We start from the raw sequence: 25,141 nt of genomic DNA on the forward strand, positions 1-25,141 counted from the left end.
AGGTGTCTAGATTACAAAACAAAACTCTTGTGCATTTTTGTTTACATGTTGTCGTTAAATTTTTGCATAGCATTAGTTACTACTCTAGTTATACGTGTATAATATATTTTTTTCTTTTTATTATGTCACATGACATTGTAACTTTGCAATTGCAGAAGCAAAATAGCTGTTACATCAAAAAAACCTGAACAACAAAAGATTTACCTATTTGATGCATCATCAGCTTCATCTTTGGGAAAAGAAACAAAAAAGAAAAGGTGTGAAGAAAATCCTATTGTATTGGAAATGGAAGTAGTGTATTATGTATTTAGACAAGTTGAAATAATTTAATTTTAGAAAGTTATACATGTATGTTATATTTCTTATCCTTATTATAAAGCAATAGAATAAAAAACGAAGGACCTGTCACATCTGTGGTGAAAATTTTACAAATGTCACACACCATCGCAAGAAACATCCTGAAGTTGAACCTGAAGATTTTTTTATGATAGTCTCCAGAAAAAGATGGGTACAACTGAATACTCAACCTTTGAGGGGTAGGGGAGATTTGGTACCATTGGGCCAAAATTCAGTTTTTCACTTACACAAGGCCATAACTTTCTTATTTGGAAATGCGTTGGCAAGATATTCCGTTTTAAAAATTACAAAAAATATGGCTCAAAGGTCCTCCCTACCCTTGGGGACCATTGAGCCTCGCATAAAGGACCTCTGGGCCAGTATTTTCATGTGATATTCTGGACCATTAAACCACGCATGTGTTTAAAAGTAGAACAATTTTATTGAAAAAGAAATCTAATATTAATCAAAAGAAAGAAATACTACCAGCATCAATAGCTTTATAAGCCCACAAATACAAGAAATCACAGTTCACAAGTCACATCTGCTTAAGTCAGTGTCAAATTTTAGAACACTTGAAAGTCGCTTGGTGTTAGCAACGGGCCTCGGGTCTGAAAGAATGCATAAAATGTCTTCATTGCCGACAGAAGCCACATCTCATCTTCATTATCAGGGAAAATATATCCTTGTTTAATTTCAGATTTCTTCAAAAACGTGATTTCATGCTCTCTACACTAATATCAGACTCTATTAACATAACAATTCATTTGTGTAAAGGTTTTTGACAGTTTAATATGCAAAATAAATACATAGGCCTAACACAAAAATTCATACTTAAAACCCACAAACACAACACATGTATTAACGCTATTAAGGTGTAAAGTCAAAGGCATGCCCAAAGGTCCTGTGAACAACTGGCTCAATGGTCCTGTATTGCCGCCATTACGAACTTATCTGACTGAACTACGTTACACAGATCAACTTAAGAAATACTAATTAGTTATGCTCACAGTTTCTTCTGTAAGTGACTGACCTTGTTGTTACAGCTTTAAAACTATTGCAACACAAGTACTTTAACGCATGACTGAGAACTCGCTACAGCGACCAGTTTGAGAGAAACGCATGATGGCCCAAAGGTCCTTCATGCCCAATGGTCCCGCATCTCCCCTACTGCTGTACCTTGTGTAAAAGACCAATTTGGAATTTTAAAAGCCATGTACAGCATGTTCAGAAGGACATAAGCATTCAATCGAAAGATTACTTGGATTTAAAAAACAAAAGCAAACTGTCACAAAAGTCACTATAATCATTTTTAGAACAGTATGAAAAAAACAATTTCCACTATTAGGGTAAAAAAAAAGAGAAAAGACAACACCAAAACAAGCAGTCGTGTACAAAAAACAAATTCAGATCACGGTCCATTGTCTAGATCAGGGGTGTCCAACACGTGGCACCCGTGCCAAATGTGGCACGCGGCGTATTAAAAAGTGGCACGCGAGGTCTGAAGCACTAGCAGAATCTCACATGCCAAAAACTAAGAATTGGTACAAAGGCGATTGTTGTTCTATTGTTTCAATTACCACTGACATTCACATTTGACTTATGTTACAAAGTATCATGCACTGCGGTTGCCAGTTGGGTTGTTGATATCGACTGTGTACTTGCTTGTTGACCTGGTTTTACCGGAAATTTGCACCATTTGTAGTTTTTGTGTCGAAGAAATGAGCAAAAGAAAAGTAAATGAACCCCTACGACTGTTTAACGATTCTTGGACGTATGACTACCTTTTTGTTCAACAGCAGGAGAAACCATTGTGTTTGATATGCAGAAAAAGTGTTTCTATTTCAAAGCAATTTAGCATAAAGAGACATTACCAAACCGTGCATGAAGAAAAATATGTTAAATATGTTGGAAAGTCAAGGGAGGACTTGGTCAAAAAGTTGAAAAGCTCTTTGTCTGCACAGCAAAATACCTTCATAAAGGTTGTCGATCGAAGTAAAAAATCAGTAATTGCATCATATATCATTGCAGAAAAAATTGCTCGTTCTGCACGACCTTTTACAGATGGCGAATTTGTTAGAGATTGTATTCAGGAGGTTGCAAAAGTAATGCTTCCAGATAAGGAACGCCTTTTTGAAGACATAAGTCTCTCGAGAAACACTATTGCAAGAAGAATAGAAGATATCGGTGAAGATTTAACAGCACAACTGTCTTCGAAAACTGGTGAATTTCAATGTTTTTCCATAGCTTTTGATGAAAGCACTGACATGACTGACACTGCCCAAATATTAGTATTTATCCGCGGTGTAACAAAAAACCTGTCAATCCACGAAGATCTTCTTGGGCTTGTTTCTCTTCGTGGCACTACACGTGGTTTGGATGTAAAAGAAGGAGTGCTGCAACTGCTCCACAATAAAGTTCCCTTCTTACCGCTTTCAAAATTAGTCGGTTTCACAACAGATGGTGCACCTTCTATGACGGGCAAAGTAAATGGTGCAGTGGCACTTCTTAAGCAGCACTTGCGAGAATCAAATTTTGAGCAGGACATTCTAACAGTACATTGTTTCATTCATCAAGAAGCTCTGTGTGCCAAGTCTTTAAAAATGACGCATGTAATGGAAGTTATAGTAAAATGCGTAAACGAAATACGAGCAAAAGGTTTAAAACACCGGCAATTTCAATCCTTTCTTGAAGAGGTAAACGCACAGTACAAAGATCTCATTTATCACTCGGAAGTACGATGGTTGAGTCGAGGAAAGGTGTTGGAACGCTTTGTTGCTCTTTTAGAAGAAATACGAATCTTTTTGAGGGAAAGAAGACCAACATTATTAACCGAAAATGGTAAAAATGTTTTAATGCTTCTTTCAGATCATGCTTGGCTGTTAGACCTTACTTTCTTAGTTGATATAACTCAACACTTGAACAAATTGTGCATTAAGCTTCAAGGTCGGGAGTTGCTGCTTTCTGAAATGTTTACCGAAGTAAAGGCTTTCAAAAGTAAATTAAATCTCTTTCAATTACAACTGTCAAGTGGACAAATGATGCAATTTGAATGCATGTCTTCATTTGTTACAAAAACTAAAATTGATTTTGTTCCCGACTTTTTCAAATATTCTGAAATTTGCGCACATCTTTGTGAAAGTTTTGCAAAGCGCTTTCAAGATTTAAATGAGCGAGAGGAAAGTCTTTCACTGTTTCAACGACCATTTAGTTTAAAAGTAGATAAAATTACAGACGCAAAACTTCAGCTGGAACTTTTAGATCTCAAGTCAAACGAACTTTTAAAAGACGTTTACCAGGAACAATCGTTGCTTCGTTTTTACTCTCGGTTGGAGGAAGAAACCTATCCAGTTCTTTTAAAAAATGCTCGTTTCTGGATTACTCAGTTTGGAAGCACATACAGATGCGAACAAGGATTTTCTGTAATGAAACTCAATAAATCAAAAATACGTAGCCAACTAACTGACGGGCACTTAGATGCAGTAATGAGGATCGCTACTACACCGTTAAAGGCCAACCTTTCAAGACTGGCAGAAGACAAACGCTTGCAAAGAAGCAGTTTTTGATAATCATGAAATACTGAATGAGCTGAATTTTGAAATGTAAATAAAGTTTAGTTCTTTACAAAATGTATAAAAAAATAAAAAAGATAGTTTATCCGACGTTGGCACGGCGCTAAATTATAGGGCAAAAATTGGCACGCCACCGAGTTTGAGTTGGACACCCCTGGTCTAGATAGATGATTTCAACAAGCCAGAACTGATTTATGAACGTCTAAGCCAACAAATCACCAAACAAGGTTCAGAAAGCACAAAATATGCTTACCTAGCCACTTTGCTTAACATTTTACATTTCATGGATTTGAAGAATCCTAAAATTTGCGCGGCTGATGCAAATGAAAAAAAATGTAAAAGAATGGATGAAGAGGCAACGAAAGAAGGAAAAGCGCGAACAATACTTCAAACAACAATCTCGTCACAGGCTCAGGGGTTGCGAATTTCCTGGTGAGGTGATAAAAACCTATGTGGCAAAATCGAACAAGGAGATTTTGAAGCTCCACGCAACTATTTGAAAACTTTCAAAAAAAGGTGCAATTGGTGCTTTATGTGGAGATATTTTTGTAAGAATTGTGTGCAGTGTTGGTTGCCGTTCATCGGTGGTAACCGGAATGAGAATGAAAGAACTCGAGGCCAGTCAAACCCAGTGGCGGCTCGTGCCTAAAATTTGTGGGGGTGCTGCCCCCACAAATTTTAGCCTCTACTGAACATATATAAGTTGGCAATATATTGAAAAGCTACATTTCTAGTTTTCTAGCCATTTGTTTTGTGCAGAAAAACAAGTAATACAAATCTTAATTAGCAACTCTATTGTGACGTAATTTTTGTTACGCAATAATGTACACGAGTGTAAACAGCAGACGGCATCATTTGTGTATTTTGTTTACTTGCACAGCGACGGGCCAAACACAATAACGTTCAGTAATAATGTGAAAAACAAAAGCACACGTGGCACAGCTTTGAAACGAAGCGGTTGTAAATACGGTCAAACACAACAGGAATATGGAAAAAAAAGTAATAGAAAAAATAGATATAAATGAGTCGAAAAAGGTCGAAGTATTTCAGTTCGACAACAAAAATTGTCATGTTTTATTTAAGTAAATTTAGTCACAGTCAGCGTTTTCAACATATTCTATGACACTTCACAGATTATTGTGACAAAAAAAAACTAGCCATACAGCTTTTTATTGGTATCATAACTAACAAATTTAACAACCACATTACATTGGTTTCAGAACTTGTTCATTTAAACATCTTTCTTGAATTTTTGTATACAGACTATTAATTGTATTTTAGTTTCTTAACTGCTATAATTGCTGCTTGCTGCCAAATAGCTTATAATTTCTTTTTTAAGTGCAAAACGCCTTCAAGCTTTAAAATTTACAACACTCTCACTTAAATTTAAACCATATTATTAAATATTGTGCATCCTTTTTCCAACCAAAATGAATCATGAAGTTATAGTTTGGGTATGATAATTGATAGCTTCTTCCTTAATCCCAAATGATAACTAAGAAACTGTTTTTCTATTTAGTACTAGCACTGCAAGTGCAAGTCTTTTGGAAATATTGGTGTTCCCCAGAAAAATTGGCATCTTTTTCAGTGTTAAAAAGAATTGCTTTGCCTTTGAAGGAATTATGGAAACAGCAAAAAGGATTTTTCATCCTAGTAATTTAACTTGTCAAAACATCATCTCTAGATTAATTATTTTCAAAGTAATCATGAACATCAGATCTACAGAAACATTTTCATTTGAGTAACTAGCTTTTCTTTGTCAACAATAGGATGTGCTTGGTGTCACTACTATCTTGTCTGTAGAATGTTCATTCTTAAGAAACACTTCTGTGAAGCAATTTAGCAGCTACTGTTTAGACAAACAGTACATGTCCATTATATCAATACACATGATTGCACTTGGTTGCAAATACTGTCCACATGGTGTGTTAAGAAATCCACACTTTAAATTGTCTTCACTCTTTTTTTGTCTTCATTTCAAAATTCCTGTTGCTTGCAGTTGTTTGTTCTGCATTTGATATTGCCTGAATTTCAGTGAGGCATTTAACTTCACAGTCACAAATTTATTTTTTCTTTGGTAGCATTAGGAACTAAAACTGAGTATTTCTTGTTGTTGCTTATTCCTGCATGACATTTGAGTAGCAGATTTTTTGTCCCATACTTTCATAAATCTTTTTAATTCAGTTATTTATTATAAAGGTTAATTGTGACTTTAAAAGGTGTTAGATGACCTTTTTTCTTTTTCTTAGATACACTTATTCAATTCAATGATAACTGTAAAAACTGAATCCCACTTACAGTCATCTTAAAAAGTCACGACTAACAGTCAAACAATAAATTTAATGATAGCAAAATAATTATTTAACTGCACTCACTGTCGAACTTAAAAACACAGTACACGGGTTTGGCTTTGGAGCTCACTGACGCGAAGCAGACAACACAACTAGCGCTACGTCACGGGAGGGGCTGCGCGAGCCACAGCCCCCTCTCGCCTATTTCGCCCGGCATGTAGCTTTTCCAAGTGTGCATGCGCACAACTGAAAACGTCACGAAACTGGAGCTGCAGCTCCGCCATAGATAACTTATTATTATTATTTTAATTTTTAAATAATACAAAATTTTTATTAATTTTATTTTAATAAAATGCCGATTAGTGCCATAAAAGTTATTCTTAGTACACACTGATCAAACATAAAAACTATGTAAAGGTTGTTTTGTATAACAACTTGGAATAGGAATGTCAAGTAAAAATACTGGGGGTGCTGCAGCTCCGCAGCCCCCTCGCACGAGCCGCCCCTGGTCAAACCACATCAAAAGGATACCTTTCAGTGTTTGTAGAAGAACAGAAAGAAAAAAAAAACGCTATGGATATATAGTTTTAACATCAGTAAAATCACAGCATGTATGGGCCTATCTTAAAAAATCACCCAAGCCTGAAGACTGTTATTCCGGCCTATTCCGATGCAGAAACAGGATATAAAATGCCATGCTCCACATTGAATAGCATTTCAAAAAAAAAACTGCTACGCTTTTCTCAAAACCGATCACAGTGACGGATGCCAGAAAATTAATAACTACCGCTGTGAGCAAAGCACCGAAAGGGGTAAAGCAGGCAATTGCAGCTGCAGAGGGTCATACAGATGCTGTTGCAGGAAAATTTGACAATTTGAGAGATCCAGCAGAGATCGTGTAGAAGCAGCAAGAAAACACATGAAAGAAACGGCAAGGTAGGTTTATGACAAAATTACAAAAAACACACACATTGCAGTACTAGTTTGTATAATGCTGTGTTTTTAACTTACTCAAACTAATGTGAAATGACATACTAATTGCCTTAAGCGCAAAGTATTAACCACTTGTTTTCAAACATCGAAAAAAAGAATCATTCCCGATATTGGTCTGCAAACTACAACGTAAGATTGAAGTGTTAAAATTTAAACTTACCGGCCCACCAGCTTCGGCAGCAACATTCGGAACTCTTGCTGTTGTTTGAGCTGATGCGGTATATGCTGAATACAAACTCCTAAACAGCGAGGCAATTGTAACAAGCGTAAAAAAGGCAATTGAAAAACGCCTTGGAGTAGTTGAGTCAATTCAGCGCAGTTTCATAATGGTGACCAGTGTGGCCGAAACTGATGAAGTGGCAAAGCGAATTAAGAAGGATTGCGAGTGGGGGGAGATCTTAAAAGAAATCAACGATAATCTCGAGAAGTACGAAAAAGAACATAAACAGGAATTTAGTCGTACTGACAACATAGAAATCATGACAGAGACAAAAATCGACATGTCCAAAAAACAATGGAAAGAAACAAAAATCCAGTTTGATGAAAACATGAAGGAAGCAATTAAAAATAGACTGAAATCATATGACCCAGAAGGTAAGTGTACAAGCGTTCTTTAAATCTGTCTTTTATTCTTTACAACACTAATTCATTTTGCAATTTTGCAAAATAAAAGCGCAACGACGTCGACAAAATATGCACACTATCTGATTTCTTTTCAGACAAACGCACACCAGAAGCAAGCAACATGGAAACGTCAACCAAACGACCTATCCTCGCAGATATTACCAACACCCCCAAAGAGACCGTTAGCTGGTTCGATTTTCGCCGGGATTCGAGACGCCAGTGGATGTAACTCAATACTAGCAGCGGAAATATATAGTATGATAACGCTTGCTATCTTTCCCACAGTTGCTACAACACCACGTCTGCGCTGTGCTGCTACCTTGAGCTCCAAGGCACAGGTGATCTTTCTAAACACAACAGCTTTGCTTATTCTGCGCCCACCAGTTTTAAGAGACTGCACATCCTGGTGTTTCCCATGCTGACCGAGGACGGCTACAATCGGTACAGGTCGTCTACTGGGCGACTTGCGATCGTGACGAACTATGTCTCATCGCCACGCGGTCAGAGAGATGGCGGAAGAGGTTTAAAAGGACGGCGCTTGGCTCAACTTCAAAACCCGATCGGTGTTTGCCCCTCAGTCGTACTTCAAACCATTCATTAAAACGCGGTTTGTTGCAAAATTAACACGACCTTTCGCAACCTGGTCGATTCACCCGATCGTCAGCAGCTCAAAATGCTACAACGCCCGTTTCACGGCGAAGGTGCACCACACTGGATCCACTGAACCAGGCTTTCAAAGACGACGAGCAAGCCGGCGACTCAAGATTTATCACTACAAATGATTTTAGTGTCTATTATATTTTGTATGCTAAGACGGACAATACCTGCATAGTCCTAATATATGCCTCATTTTTTCGTGTCTGCTGATTTTGAGTCGGAAGTATTTACTTCTTACTTTTATCTTTACCAGTGCGCAAAAAAGAACCTCTTTTGCAATATGACAAAAGCCACAAACTCAGAGAATGAGTTTAGTTTTAGCAAGCGGAGGCACAGTTCAAGATTTAGGATTTTACCAATACATCTACAGCAGGTGGTAATTAAATTGTATTAATTGAAATCATGAATTGGAACATTAAAAGTAATACATGGAAGAATGAGAATATATTAAGCAATAACTGAAATTAAAACATTTTAAATAGCACCAACAAAAGATGAAGGTTAATAGAGCCACACAGTCCTAAGTTCCAGTGTTGACGATTCAAATAATTAGGCTACATAACTCAGGTTAAAAGAATTTACTGGTAGATAAGCTACCGCACAGTTTATTCCATTGTTTAATCATTTGTTTAAAGTAATGAAATTCCGGAATCTATTTGCTCATGGCTTCAATGAATTTTTGACTTGTATGAAAATTACTAAATATTTCATGATTTAGTACACTTAAATGATTCACCCTTAATAGTATTTGTTAATGTACAAATTCAGCACAGACCATTTAGAGCTTTTTTATATTTCATTCTGTTGGGGGCTATTGAAGCAGCGTACACGTCTTCTATGGAGAAACATCATCACAGAAAAAATGGCAAAACAAAACGTCGGTCAAAAAAACAGGAGCAGTTTCATATGTATCAATCACGTGTTCAAATCACGTGGTCTTCCGAGATTAATCAGCGACCATCTGTTCTTTTCTCGAGATTGCTTTTTTGTAATTTATATTTTTCCCTTTTTGGACGACCCTATTAACCTTGAATCAATCAAGCGTAATAACTTTGGTACATTGATTTCAAATCCCCGTCATCGATTTTAATCTTGATTCAGTACTTTTTCAGTTTTTTAATCAAGAATTTTCCATGTATAAATACCACGCCAGAAACATTGAAATTCATTCTATCTTTCAACCGTTAAAATTCTGGTCAAAGTGCGAATACTATATTCTGTCTTTATTCGCCAACGTATGCGTCGATCGTGAACTTGATGTCCGCTGAAATAGTATAAGTAAGTTATCTGTGTTCGTCTGTTTGTTATGTTGCTTGAAATAAAACTCGTGAAGTAGATACTTAGGCCTGTGCTATGCTCAGTTATTAACCGGAGTCAGCTTTGCATTCGCTGCACATACATTGGAGTGTAAGAAATAAGGTAAAAAAACAGCACTTTCGTTCATTTGCATTGAAGCACATAGTTCACCCTCTTTACCAGTTCACCATTACTTTCTGTCTTGGATGGATAGAGGGGGTCTCTTTAAATCATCATCACCTAGGGCAGAGATGGCGAACCACGGACCCGCGGGTAACGAAGTGAATTCCAGTGACCAACTTGTAGTTTCAAAAATTTACACTTATTACCATAGGTTGGGTTATTAGATTTCCAAGAATAAAACGTAACACAACAGTTAACTTTTAGCCCTGTGCCAGATTGCCTATTGTCTTAATATACAGATAGTTGAGTCAATTGTTAGGCAACAGATATGTTTATTTAAACGTACAACTTGAAACGATTGGTTGTAACTTTGTTGACGCTGTTCAGTTTTACATATTCGTGCGAATCCTTGTTTTTAAACGTGAATTTCATAAAATCAAGTGCCAGGGATCGTCTCAGCCTAGATATGACTGCTGCGTGTGTTAAACTGAGAACTAACTAGGATTGTAAGACCTGCAGAAAATATGCAGCAACAAGCTTCTCAGCATTGACATACAATAAAATATGTGACCCACTTTGTTTTCTTTTCCAATTTTGATCTCATGTTTGACCAAATCCCAATAAAATTACAAGTTCTTAAAACACCTTAGTGTTTTGTTTGCACTTCAAATTTTTAAAAAATAGTGCGATGTCATTGACAACTTCCTTTGACGGTTGATAAATAATCAAAATTATTATTTGACCGTAACTCTGTTTCGTTTGCTAAAGAAGGCTCTAATCTACGAAAGAGAAATTTAAATCAACGAAAAAAACACCGTTACCCGTTCAGAAGCTGAACAGCCGGTGCTTGAAAGCTATCAATCTCTTGACATTAACGAGTGTGATTGTGTAGCGCATGTTTTAATGGGCTGGAGGACGAGTTCCAGAAATGCCGTAACCCGTGATGTTTCCAGCGGATTAAAGCAGTCTGGGATGTCGGCGACGTCGATGGATGTCAGCAAGACCGGTTCACTTTATACGTCTTGAATAACGGGTTGGCATATGCTGTGTTGTTGTTGCTGCTGCAGATTACTTTCGACAAACATTCGTGTGTGGTGGTGATAGCGGTTGTTTTAAAATTTTGCTTTTGGTACATATAAACAGATTCACAACTTTATGAAAAAAATACACTGTAACATTTGAAAGGATTCAACCGCAACAGACATGCCGCTAAAGCTCTTTACTGTGTTAACTGTAACTTTCTACACGAAACAACTTCGAAATCAACCACTATTGTCATGCCAAGTTTGTTTGTAGTTTTGTACTCATAAAGACCTTTTTCAACTACACATAATGCATTTCTCTGGGTTACTGTGTTTTCAGAAGAAGGAATTGATGATGATACAATTGGTGAGGTCACAGAATAGACCTTGGAAAAACTTGGCATCAATAAGTTATCTTCCTATTCTCACGGTTCTTTAGACAGTTTATATTGCGAAATGTTACAGGCCGATCGGAAAGTGCTTGAAGGTAATGAAAGCCATCATGGAGTTCAGTCAAGTAAGTTGACTTTGTTATTGCAATAGTTGTTGCCAATATTAAAAAATTACATAGAATAAAACATCCACATAGGCAAGTTGTGGAATGCAGACACAGCCATCATGCTCAAGAAACATTGAAAATATGACTGTGTTCACTCAAAATAAAGATGGAAGCTTGCCAACGCATATTCCATATCTACCGTTCTCAAAAGAGATATTGGAAGCTGTGGAAAACAACAGGATTCCAGTGGTCCGTTCGAAGTTAAGACGAGAACCGTGAAGCATGATTTGTCGAACGAATACGACAAACTGTGCCTACACCAAATTAAAGTGTTTCCTCAGTTGGAAGATCCTTTTATCCACCCAGGGGCATTGCATCGACATGTTTGTGTTTGAACATGTTTAAATTTTTAGTACCTTACAGGATAAGTAAACCATATTTTTTGTCTAGGCTCGTCTAAAGAAAGATATTAGCCAAAGTGTTCGAATTCACAAAAGGACAACATGACTCCACATCGAACACCTTATTGCATTTGGAGCTTTCTTTTATCCCCCACCATTTTAGATTTAGAACAATATAGCCAAGAAAAGCAGGAAGAAATGTTCAACATGTAAATACAATTTTACATATGTTTTTTTTTATTACCTAGCAACTTTTTCAACATATGTTGTTTTGCAGCCTTATAAGAACAAATGAAGCAATTAATGAACCAGATGAGGAAACATCTGGCAAACAAATGCTAGCTCTGCTAAAATACGCAGAGAAAGAAGTGGCTCAAAAGCTCAGAGCAAGAGCATTTTCTCTTGGCAAAGGTAGAAAATTTTATTAAAACGACATATAATTCTAAAATACTCTGTTTCCATGTGACTCTTACAGCAAAATAGGTTATTACAATTTGTATGTTTGTCGAAACAGGTTGCATAATTGGCTAAATTCTTAACAGAACCATCTTGGAAAAAAGCCAACAGTATCCCAGCATAATTCTTTACGAAGATGGAGGAGGGTCATTCTACAAGATTTGTGTGTGTGGATAAAAATTACACAGTATTTGGCATATTGCGCTGTGTAGCTCTAGACAGCAATCGTGTTCTATGAGGTAGTGTAATCAACATACTAGGTGTGTCGTGAAACTGCAGTCGTAGTCAACACGTCGAGTGTGTTGTTAACTGGCTTCGAAATTGGCCACAACACACCGGTTCTTCTAGTGAAGAAAAACACCAACAATGAAACACGTTACGAGTTCTTTATTCATTTTGTTGATGAACTTTAACTGAATTATTTTGTATAATAGAGGTCAATGAAATAAATGTGAGGAAACTTACGGAGATGGGAATTTTGCAGAGTTGGAGTAAATTCCTCTGTTTCTTAAGAACGCATGGTTTGCTGTCTCGGCGTAGGAAAACTTGCGGAGATGGGAATTTTGCAGGATATTAGTAAATGTATCAGTTTCTTAAAGGGCCCCGGCAGCGGCGATGTGACTTTTTCTACATTTTATTCAATCAAACAACGAGCTCTCGAGCGACATCTTGGTTTGATATGTAGCAGCGATTGTTACGTCACCTCGTACCAACTTCTAACAATGGCGTTGGTCAGCTGTTGTTTTTATTGCTTGTTTTAGCTTTGATGCGCACATTTTTCTATTGTTTACAACTGATAAAATTAACGTAGATACTTAGTTGACAGTTAAGCAATAAATAACAACTGTTTGCTTAAAAAGGTAGGTGTTTTGTTGTTGACAAAAGGTATTTTCCACGTAACAGAATTATTGTAGGTGTTTATGTACTAACTATGTGATAAGGAGAGAAAATCATGCGTTTGCTGCCATGAAATTGCTAGTTAGCCAAGTTCAACGAATATTCTGAGTCGAATCTGCTTTGTTTTAAAGCATATCCTGGATTTGAATCTATATGTCTCAACATGTATTAGAAGCAGCATGTTATCGATTTAAACGTCAATTGGGAAATCATGATGAGGGTAATTAACACCCGTCACGCGTAAGTTTTACTGTACTAACTACTAACATGCAACTAGCAACCTCTATGCGTTACAGGTATACTGCCTACTAAAATTTGTTGAATGGTGCTGGGGAAGACTTCAGAGTTACGTTGCCGGACTGACAGCCACTTGTCAACTATAAGTTGTGAATTCCCTTGTGATGTTGCTGCACAACAATACATGTGGTTGCATATGCTTTTCACCCAAGGTCCCAACTCTTTGCAATAGGCTTTGTTAGAAAGTGCTGTCAGTTTCTTTTGGATTTCTGAATTGAAAACCATAAACACAAATATACTGGTGTATGCTCATCTTTTATTTCTATCATACTTGTAGCTACATGCCAAACATAATGTTTTGTTTCTGACGATTCTTCACTAATGTATTTAATGATTTGTGGATGCCTGTCAGTCACAAAGGCTTTAATAAACAATCCTTTGCTTGTGATGTTTTCAATGCATCCCAAGAATCCTTCTTTTTCCATATCATTGCTGTTTGTTAAGAAGTTTTCCTTTACACACAATGTATTTTGGTTCATAGCTTAGATTGGGTGGTTCCCAAATGAAAATATATTGATATTATCACACCTTTTTTCATAACCACACTTTTTTGTTATTACCAAGTAAATGGCATGACAATAAACTAAATTAGTATGACATAATGGTAATATTAAAGACTATCATGTTAAATGAGATTATGTCAGAAAACAATTAATTAAAGCATACCTTATGCTACTTTTCTTACAACTGCTCTTAATGCCATTTCTTGCTGAAGAAGACTGTTCTAATGAATACATGGAATGGCATTTGGCTTTAACACCAGAATTTTTGCCATACTCCTGTCTGCTGCATTTTATTTGTGAAACATTCATCTGTGGAATGTAGGCTACAAAGAACAGTGTATTTCGTTGGTCCCTTTTTTTCACGTTAACAAATTTAATCCAAGCTGACCGCAATCGCTTTATATTTGGAAAGCGAAAAAGTGTCAAATTGCTGGCCTTTTGATTTCCTCTTGAATTGCAACCAGACAAAGAACACGCTGCAGGCATTTTTGCACACTTGAGTATAAAAATGAAAACATTTAAACACCAAAATACCTAAACTGACTAACGTAATTGGCGTCGCAGAACCTTAACAACCACCGACTGCAAACAAGCTCCAAACCAAGTTGGTACGAGGTGACGTCACATGGCGTTTGAGCTCAGTGACAAAATATCCGCAAGGTGTCAGTGTTTTTAGATTTAAAACGTAAATATTTGACTAGTAACTTCGATTTTTGTGGTTTTAAATCTGAAATCGTGTTTATAAAAATACGACAAACAACATATTAAAAAATAATTTTCCGGTGCCGGGGCTCTTTAAGAACGCATGGATTGCTGTCTCGGCAGCAAATTTGCACAAAGTGTCGTTTTAGTGTGGAAGAAAATGGTTGGGCGTCAGCCAGGGTGGCGCTGTTCTGCACATGTAAGTTTCTTTGTCGCATTGCTTTTTTATTTTGCAGTTGTCTGATTGTTTTTTTGAGTTGAAATTGATGCTTTATTACTCATACATATTGTGGAGGCAATAGTTTTAAAAGTGATGTTGTTTTTGATTTGTTGCTTTTTTTTGACAGACATGTCGGCAAATTGTTTCCATCCGGAAAAAATGGTCATCTTTGGAAAACAGCCATCTCGACCTGTGGCAACTTGTTACTGTATTTTTGGACATTGTATGACAAGATGTAATTATGACAGAGGCATCAAAGACAATTTGTGTGGTTTGGAGGAACATTTGTTTGTTACGGTTAAGTGATTACGCTTGTGCGTTTATCGATTGTCGGCGGTCAATTGCTTTTCCTCTTTTTTCCAATCATCAGTGAGGCAGCAATCAGAAGCTTTGAGACAGTTTGAAGATAAGACAAAAAAGAAAGTAGCTATGCCTCGTGCAAAAACATCTGACGATTGGGAACATTTTTCATCACCTGACAAGAATAATCATGTAGTGTGTAAACACTGCAAAATTTAACTGGTGTATTGCAGAAGCACAGTAAGTTTAATAAAACATTTGAAAATTAAACACCCACTGCTTGTTCCAACTTTGATGGACAAAACCAAGTCTTCAAGGTATGTTTAGTTACTTGAACACTTTTTTTTGCAAGGTAGCAATTATTATCTATACTGTTTAGAAGTGGGAAGTCTGGTGCAATGCAACAACCATCTACCAGCAGACAAACCAAGTTATCTCAGTTTGCCCACCACAAAGTCACTCCTAGTGAGGGCAATAAAATCACCAAGTTAATAACAACTGTTATTGTTGGTGATTTAAGGCCAATAAATCTTGTGGAGAGAAAGCATTTTTAAATTTTAATAAAGGAGTTGGCACATGGGTACGACATGCCAAGTCGTGCTACCTTTACAAGGCGAATTAGTGAAATGTTTGTGAACACTGTTCAGATGAAAAATATGCTGCGGACCTCAAAATACATTTCCCTTACTGCCGGCCGTTGGAATAACTTAAAAATGATATCGTTCCTTGGTGTCACTGCCTATTACATTGATGACAATTCTGAGAATCTTGTAATTGCCACAAATCTTGTAAACACAAAGGAAGTCAATGAAGCACACACAGCTCAAAATATTGTTTTGTGGATTGAAGAAATTTTGTCAGGATTTGAAGTGTCACCATTTCAAATAGTTGGAATTGTCACTGACAATGGAGCGAATATTGTTGCAGCTTGCAATGCTCAGCGCTTGACTGGACTTAGAACACATTAGATGTGCGGCCCACACACTGCAACTGTGTTTAAAGGAAGGCTTTAATATTCCTCAAGTTAAATCAGTTATAGGTAATACACAACACTTTGATCATTTTGCAATCAAAATACTTTTACAAACACTACTACTTTTACAGGGGCTGCAAGGCATTTGGTGCAACATTTTAAAAAGTCATCTAAGTCCAGTCAAGCGCTGCAAGCCATACAAGGAGACAATCCACGCGAGCTTGTTATGGATGTGGCAACTCGGTGGAATTCCACTTACATGATGCTGTAAAGATTGTGCAACTTGCAAGGTCCTGAATGATCAGTCAGTGATCCCCCTCAACATGTCCAGTCACCTGGAACTGCGTGACCAGCATTGGATCTTGGTTCAATCATTAACTGAGGTTTTGAAACCAATTAAGTTAATAGTTTTTATCATTGTTTTCCAGGAACAAGCCAAAAGTTTAACAATATTTTCTGCAGATGGCAACCGATTTCATTGAGGGTGACAAGTATGTGTCAATCGCAAGTGCCATCCCAAATTTTAAAGGGTTATGTGAAAAGTTAAACCCAACGGAAGAGGATTCTAGGACAATCTACGCATTGAAGGATTGCATTTGCACCTCAATTAAACAGCGGTTCTCCTTCTTGTTCCAAACAGACAGCATTGCTGTACATCAGAAGGCCACCTGGTTACATCCAGCTTAAAAAAGATTTTTTTTAAAAGGAGTTATGCAGTGCAGGTACTAACATCATTTCTTTTGTTGTTGTTTTTTTACTAAAACCAAACAAACACTTGAGGTGAAGGCTTCGATCGAATCTGAGGTGTTGTGTTCCGTGGAAACAGTGCAACCTTCAACCTCCACAACAAAAGCCACACCTCAAACTGACCAAATGGCAGGTTTAATTGCACTTGGGATGGAAACTACCAACTCAAGTAGTGATGAATCTAACTACGACACAGACAACAATGATGTGGCAAGATATGCTTCTTCAAAAACATCTTAAGACCCAACACAGTGCCGGATTAACCAGTAAAAAATCCAGGCCACTTAAACAACAACAATCTTTGCGACAATGATTTGGCAACACTGATAATTCTGATTTTTTTGTTGGCAACCAGGATTTTCGGGCCACTTATAAAATTGCCTACAGGCCAGCAGACCCTTAATCCGGCACTGACCCAACAGATGTGTTGAAATGGTGGCAAGCAAACAAAAATGGCATGCCAAGTTTAAGCAGCATTGCTGCAAAGTATCTGGCTATTCCTGCCACTTCTGCATCATCAGAACGGTCTTTTTCAAGTGCTGGCCTGACATCGAGCAAATTAAGGTCTCGGCTCACTAGAAAACACTTAGGAGTTAAATGTCCTGCACTGCAACAAATTTTTACTGGACTTTTAAACTATCATATATTGTGTATTTTTTTCATGTTTTGTTTATTGTTTGTATTACATTAATGTTTTTTTAATAAAACACGTCTTTTCTCATGTGACACAGACAAACAGGTCTGGTTTTGTTTTTTTCAGTTTACAGCCAAAATTTATATAAGACTTTGATTCGATATTCTAGATTCGCATCAACTATTCTAGAATACCCCGTTATTCTACTTTGAACTCTGTCCATAATTTGCGCAGAATATTACGGGCAAGTGATCAGAGACATCATCTAGCAGAATGTAGGTGCTTATGTGCATGTTTACTACATTGGTCCAAATATGATCCAATACTGTTGCAGAAACCTCAGTTACCTTGGTTGGTTTGTTAATTAAAGGCAGAAAATGGCTATCAAACATTAGATCAGTAAATGTTGTAACTTGTTGATTTGTTATGTCCAAACGGTTTAAGTCAAAGTCACCCATTATATATGTGTCCACCTTATGATTCTTTAATTTTTAAAATGTTTACATTTAGATATTAAAAAAAACATTCAAAACTGTTTTGATCCTGTCCTGGTTAACGGTATACAGTGCCAAAAGTTGTCACTTGTGCGCCTATATGAACGTCAATAAACAAAGATTCAAAAACATTTTCAATCATTACACTCAAATCCTTCCGATTGACTGGACTGTAAATACATTTACATAAAAGCCAATACCACCGCCTTCATTGGAGCTTAGCAAAGTTATTTGGATTATTTAGTGAACGTATGTTAACACTTACAGCAGTAAAAGGTTGGATTGGTTACCAGTAATTTGCGAGAGTATTTCAGTAGGTGTAATGTAAACATTGTTATCCATACAAAAAAGTACCTCATCAGAGTCAACATTAAACAATAATTCATTGTTATCTTTACAAAGATTATTGGACAGATCTTTTCATTTTTCACTTATAATTTTGGATTGCTTTTGCAAGATGATTGATCAATTTCCATTGTAGTCTCTGTAAAGCTTAGGTGAACATTCAGCTCAAATACATTAGGTATGCAGTTTTAAGCACTGCTACTTGAATGGAATAAATTAAATGGTTTGATTAGCTACTATAATAAATGAACAGTATATATACAGACATAATAACTACCCGTAATAAATTACGGGCGTGTTATGTCATCTAAGCATTTGATCACCTGTTTCTTGTTATTGTATGAGACATAGATGTTGCCATTTATAGTCCAAGTTGACCGGTCTCCACATTTCTCTCTAGCTTTTCGCACCAGTTCTAATCTCCTTCGAGTGAGGGATTTCAGTCACCTCCAGTCCCGTTCCAGCCAGCTGCCTTTTGTTGCTAAAGATCTCCTGACGGACCGATCTTCTCACAAATTTTATTATCAGTGGTGTACCTTTTTTCGAAGGGAGAATGTGAGCAATGTCAATGTCACATTTCTCCACTTTTAAAGGAAGTTTAAACTTCGTGTTTAGGATATTTAGAATGTAGGGTTCCAGTTGCCAGAAACTTCCTTTGGGCACATCTTTGCAGCCGTGCAAGAGCAGACAATTTCTGCGGCCATATTGTTCCAAATCATCTAATTTTTCCTCAGTATTTGTAAGTTGCTTATCCAGCTTTTTAACCATCAATTGTATTTCATCAATCTTTTTGCCTACAGCAGCAAGCTTCTCATCTGGTATTTTTGGATCAGCACTGGAAGATGTTTTAGCAGAATGATTTGAGTTAGATTGTTCAATCAAATTAGCTTGGGTTTTTTTAACTTGACTTAAAGATTCCATTACTTGTTTCATTCGAGCTTGAAGTTCCTTGATAGTCATGGCGGTAATTGTGTTTAGCTTGAATCAGTTGAATGTTGAACCAGTAGCGGAGCAGATTTTACAAAATTTTATTGAGCTAAATTTTAGTACTTAGGCAATCCACATGAGACCTTATCCCCTTATTCAAATAGGACCTTAACATGTATTGCAAAAAGACGTCGGTAATAGACGCGATTTCAACTTCAGTAAAAGTCGAAAAACTGACGTCGTTGTTAGACGTCGAAATTCTTAAATTTTGTTGCATTTTCGACCTTGGAATGTATGTAAAATGACGTCGGTAATAGACGCGATTTGAACGTCAGTAAAAGTCGAAAAACTGACGTCGTTGTTAGACGTCAAAATTCCTAAATTTTGTTGCATTTTCGACCAAAAAATCTTAGTGGAAACGACATCTGGTCCGAACCTCATTTCGACGGCGCGATGCCTGCTGGGTCTTATGCTTACTAGCACTTTAGTTACCGCCAGCGGACGACGGTTGACGTAGGGCAGATAATATTACACGAAAACAGTCCCTTAATCGGATTTTTACGAAAGTTTTGGCATTATAGTAGAATACCTCTGTTATAGGGGACGCCAGTGGAAATGATATTTTTTGGTATTTGGCCGTTTTGGGAGCTCATTTTAAAGGGCAGGGGACCCAGCGGCCGACCTTCAAAGCTGTAAAACGTATCCTGGTCGCATAATATGCAAAAGGAACGTGCTTTTTTTTCTCGACAGTTTGTGTGGTACTGGGCTCTGACAAAGGGCAAGCATTAAACCAAGAACAAGATGCGAGCAAGGTTGAAAAAGTGAAAAGGAAATCGATAGTTAGCGATGATGTCAAGGTGTTGAAAAAATATCCGCTAAAAAAGGGGTAATGAAGGTTTTAGTTCAGAAAAGGGGCAAAAGTAAATCACAATTGTGTGCAACAGATGAAGCAGAGAGAAAGTGTTTGGCTTTTTTAACAACCCCTTAACCTGCATTTGGAAAACATGGTCAAGTAAATAAATCAAACCAGTGTCTTTGTGATTTTTTGGCAAATCAGATTTCGCCTTGTCAACCACCCCACTTGGCGAGAAATCAGGTTAAAGAAGTGCATTTAGCAGCAAAAATCTTTCCATCAAAACCTATTGATTGTCTGACCTTTAAGGTGGGAAATTGGGATTATTTTAATTCTGCGGCAAAGCCCGTAATGGAAAATGCCAGCACTCAAACGCCATCAATGAGAGCTCTCAGACAAAAAATTCAGGCAAAACGCTTAAACCTAAAAGCCCCCTCTCAACCAAAAGGGAAATAGAAAATGAACACAAACGATTTCGGCTCAATCAAGGACAGTAAAAACTTTGCTACAAAAAAGACGAAAAAGACAATCGACAATCCACCTGAGGAGAATAAGGTCCATGTCATAATCGATGAAGAAAAATAGGTTGACTGTCCACTTGGGGAATAAGAAGGACAGGTCGACTGTCCACCTGAGGAAGATGAAAAACAGGGCGACTGTCCACCTGAGGAAGAAGAGAAACAGGTCGACTGTCCACCTGAGGAAGAAGAGAAACAGGTCGACTGTCCACCTGAGGAGAGTAAGGTCCATGCCACAATCGATGAAGAAAAACAGGTTGACTGTCCACCTGTGGAAGAAGAAAAACAGGTCGAGTGTCCACCTGAGGAGAGTAAGGTCCATGCCACAATCGATGAAGAAAAACAGGTTGACTGTCCACTTGTGGAAGAAAAAAAACGGTCGAGTGTCCGCCTGAGGAAGAAGAAAAACAGGTCAAGTGTCCACCTGAGGAAGAAGAAAAACAGGTCGACTGTCCACCTGAGGAAAGTGAGGTCCATAAAATTGCAACCCATGACACCAGCAAAGCAAAAAAAAAAGTAAGTGACGTTGTTGTAAGTTTTGTTGTATACAGTGAAATCATTTGCCAACATGCACAGCCATCAGCAGCAGCACAAACAGTTTTGATTAACTTTGTTTTAATCCAATAAAACCGTAACAACAATTTGCTTGCCCATCGCAGGGAACGAGAGGCCGACCCGTGTTCAGTTTCACCGCCATTAAACCACCCGTTACAGTACTTCTTGTTTTCGTCTGCGTGCTTGTTGCAAATATTGTTCGCTAACAAGCAAAGAAATAGATTTTGCGCATCGCCGCACATGGCAGCATGGCCGTGCGCTTGGCATTGATTAGATTTTGCTTTCGTTTGTTTTTATGTTTTTGATACCTTTTCTATCGTTTTATGTGTCATTTTCTGGTCTACGCGTATTAAACAATATTTTTCGTGCCGATTGTCTGCTCAATGTCGCGTTTTAATGCTTTATTTTAAGACCGGGATTTCACCGTTTGAAGCTACTAGTTATTAGGTTGTCAAAATTGAAGTGCAAACACGGCGAAATATGCGTTTCGGGCGATCCCTCGTCGAGCATCGATACAAATTGGCCCGCTTCCCATTCGGGCAATTTTTTAAAGCAACAAACGGGCGCAATCTTGTCGGTTTCCGCTTGCAAATCGGCTCAAACAACAGCGCATGGCCCTAGTTGCCCTATGCAACGGCTTTTGTACCTTGGACTTACCGCATACCTCCATAAGTTTTTTTTCTGAAATTGAGTCGCACAAATAGCGCGAAACTGCAAAATAAGGACCTGTCGTAAAATTGAGGACTACAGTACAGATTCGTGTGTAGTAGAAAGTTGTAAACCGGCGAAAGTACAAGCCCGAAACCCGGGCCGAACCCGAATCGTTTTTAAGAAGCCCGTTTGAGCCCAAAATTTTGATTAGCAGGCCTTTATATTAAAGCCTCAGGAAAGACCAAGACAACATACACAATAAACAATTGGTCTTTAACAACTCGCTACTTATTTATTCGAAAATTTACTGACATAGAGTGTAAAGCAGTAGTTCTTAACCTTTTTATCACGGCCGAACCCCAACGATATTCTTCAGCTTTTGGTCGAACCCAACAAGGTGCATCCTGGATTTTTAAACCATTTTGTTTGGTGTGTAACAATTAGCTTTTGCCGGTGAACATGTTGAACATCACTGGATATACGGACTATTGCTAAGTTCGACCAAGAATTACAGCTCCACACGTGGTAAAATTACTTTTGCTGTTATTTCTGTGTTATTTAGTCAAGTTTTGGGTTTGGTAACGTGTTCAACATGATTACAGCTCCACTTGGTAAAAAAATTTGCTACAGGAATTCCTGTACTATTTAGTCGGGTTTTGGTTTGTGGTTGAACGGCAGGGGAAAAAGTTTTACATTTTGTGACAGGTCAATCCAGTTTGACGTTTTTTACGCTGGACCGCTAATTTTTAACTAACAGTTATTTTGTCAACACAAGAAACATGCAAAAACATGATGTTTATCAAGGTTTGAACTGGTAAACTTGGTAAATTCCGTTCAGAGCTTAGAGACACAGAAGTTTAGTGCAAGGATCAGTCTTACTGCAAGATGGAAACTTGACAACAGAAGCAAAAACACTTGCAATTTTTATGAACATACAGCTGAACATTAACCCCCTCCCCCAGGGTTTAGCAAGCTTAGTTCCTTTTTGGCAATCCCTTTGCACGCGCACAAAATAAAACTATCTTTACTAATGTCTTCTTGTCATTTATTTCACAGGTAATAAGAAAAGAAAATGAACAATTAAAAAGCTGTTAAATACAAATAGGACATGGCCAAAATACGGATGTAGCGAAACTTTCTGGAATTCCCATACATCTTGCATGGTACTAAAAAAAAAACTAAAAAAGTGGTATACACTTATTACAAGTTTCGTAAATTAGCATATTGGGTAGAGAGAATAGTTACCCATTTTCCAATTTGTGAACCTTTTCCGCACTGGCTGCATAGATTAGCTAAATTATCTGAATAAAAATTGAAATGAGCATAAAGGTGGAAACCCCCTTGAATGTGGCTGGACTGACACATTTAGCCAAACATATAGAGCCATAATCTGACCCTAGAATGCATGTACAACGCGTGGGTCCCCTAACCTTGAAACCAAAAGGGGACTGGGCTAATGAAGTGTAGTTCATGACTAATTTCAACGTTAAACCTCATTACATTGTACTTGTGTATATTATTTTACCCTTATGTTTGTACAATATAAAAAATACACTTAGGATTATCAGGCAGCTGTCAAGTTTTAAGCATTTATTAAAGCGTAATTCAAAAGTGATTACCTGAATAATTAAAATTGTTTTCTGCTCTTTTGCAGTGCCCTTTTAGTACTTGGAAAGTACACTTGAAATGAAATGGTGGAGTCCAACTTTGGAGCATTAAACAAGCATTCAGCAATCTGAAACAGAACACATGCTTTCTGTAACAACGGATTTTTATGTTATTGAGCTTTACCTTCAAGACAAAAATGCCACAGTTGTGTGCATCTTGTTGTATTGGGTGTTTTATCGGTTGGTAGGCTGGACTGTGGTCACCTACACCGAACGCAATGGTCACCTACAAACGACCCCCAACGTTAGGCAGAATACTTACTAATTACAGGCAACTTGCATCGAACGCCACCACAAGAGAACCTGGTATTTCAAAGCCATGCGGACACTGTGCTCTTTGCGGAACTACAAAAACAGCACGTCGATGATAAGCGTTGTGAAGGAGATAAAGACGGAAACAGAAATTTATACGTTAAGGCAATGCTTGGATTGCAACAGCCACGGTATTTACATTGCGACAAGCACGCTTTGTGGCGACAGATACGTTGGCCAAACAAAAAAATACGTTTGCAACAAGGTGGCGTAGTCATCGTGCAGCATGGAAAAGATTTTCCATCACACAGCACCAGGACGACAAAGCCGCGCTTTTCGCCATTAAGAACAGAAGCATATGTCTGCGCTCGTTAAAAAAACAAACATCGCACAATGTTTTTCGGTCACTTTTGCAGAACAACCTGTGCTACAAAATTTAGATATGACCGAAGCAAAGTGGTTGGCGTTGATTAACGCCAACATAAACATCCAGCGCATGATACTACCGCGTGTTCGTTGAATTTGTTTTCCACGCATTCCCCTCAACCCAATAACTCTCTTGTCTTTTTCTGTTCTGCAACACACCTGCAGCAGACTTGACAGTCCGATAGTATATAGCTCGGCGTTCACTCTGGATGTTATACTGGTAGCTTGTTTTAGTATTTGATTGTTTTTACTGTTTTACTATTCCTTCGCTTTTTTAACAGTATTGTATTCGCTTACAGCAGGGGTCACCAAACTACGGCCCGCGAGGTCATTTTATCCGGCCCGCGACGATCTTTGATAAGGCGCAATATAGCTTATTTTTTGCGGGTTTTGCGATGCTTGTAGTTTTAGTGTTTCCTTTCTTGCTTTTCCAACGTTTATTGTTGCTCGTTCCTTAGCTATTAAAGAACCTAACAGATCATGCAAATCGTAGCAAAAGTGCGTCTGGTAATAGTTTCAATTGGTAGTTAGGTAGTTCCCAAATCAACATATTTGGTAGTTAAAGATCTCGTCACCCTAAAATGTTATCAGCTGTTTCCATTGATCTAGCAACGGCAAGACTGTTGATTCTAACTTCGTATGAAGCGCATTTGAAGGGCTGTGGAAATGTCAATACGGATTGGGTGAAACGTAATAAGTTATCATTTTGATTGTTATAAGTAGGGCAAGTTTTTGCAACTTTTTTTTACAGCTTCCGGCAGCTTCCTAGATACTCCGAATTTATGTAGTAAGATGTTATAAGCTGTTTGTAAGAATTTTATGTTGTAACTTTTTTCTATTTTTCGTGCAACTTTTGACTGCAACTTTTATCAAGTCGTGCGCAAAATGTAAAGGAGTGATTTAAAAAACA

General features: G+C 37.6%; 1 protein-coding gene, 2 long non-coding RNA genes and 3 pseudogenes across 3 annotated transcripts in view; 3 read left to right on the plus strand and 3 right to left on the minus strand.

The window, feature by feature from the left end:
• The window catches only part of LOC145217803 (uncharacterized), a 186,833-nt gene that overhangs the window by 93,320 nt on the left and 68,372 nt on the right, over nt 1-25,141 (minus strand). The gene's annotated exons all lie outside the window — the stretch shown is intronic.
• LOC145218391 (uncharacterized) lies at nt 5,977-9,797 on the plus strand. The gene is made up of 3 exons (XM_080085793.1): nt 5,977-7,786; nt 7,912-8,041; nt 8,102-9,797. The coding sequence occupies exons 1-3, from the start codon at nt 7,519-7,521 to the stop codon at nt 8,415-8,417; spliced, it is 714 nt and encodes a 237-aa protein (XP_079941919.1). The 5' UTR covers nt 5,977-7,518; the 3' UTR covers nt 8,418-9,797.
• On the plus strand, nt 15,319-16,157 carry LOC145218027 (uncharacterized; annotated as a pseudogene).
• On the plus strand, nt 16,464-17,544 carry LOC145218043 (uncharacterized; annotated as a pseudogene).
• On the minus strand, nt 18,670-19,342 carry LOC145218046 (uncharacterized; annotated as a pseudogene).
• LOC145219191 (uncharacterized) lies at nt 23,135-23,863 on the minus strand. Its single transcript, XR_013857879.1, has 3 exons — nt 23,816-23,863; nt 23,678-23,757; nt 23,135-23,621 (listed from the first exon to the last, which is right to left on the minus strand). It is a non-coding gene; the product is annotated as an uncharacterized LOC145219191 (long non-coding RNA).

This window comes from Phallusia mammillata, chromosome 3, assembly GCF_965637545.1.
Source record: "Phallusia mammillata chromosome 3, kaPhaMamm4.hap1.1, whole genome shotgun sequence".
Classification (NCBI taxonomy): domain Eukaryota; kingdom Metazoa; phylum Chordata; class Ascidiacea; order Phlebobranchia; family Ascidiidae; genus Phallusia; species Phallusia mammillata.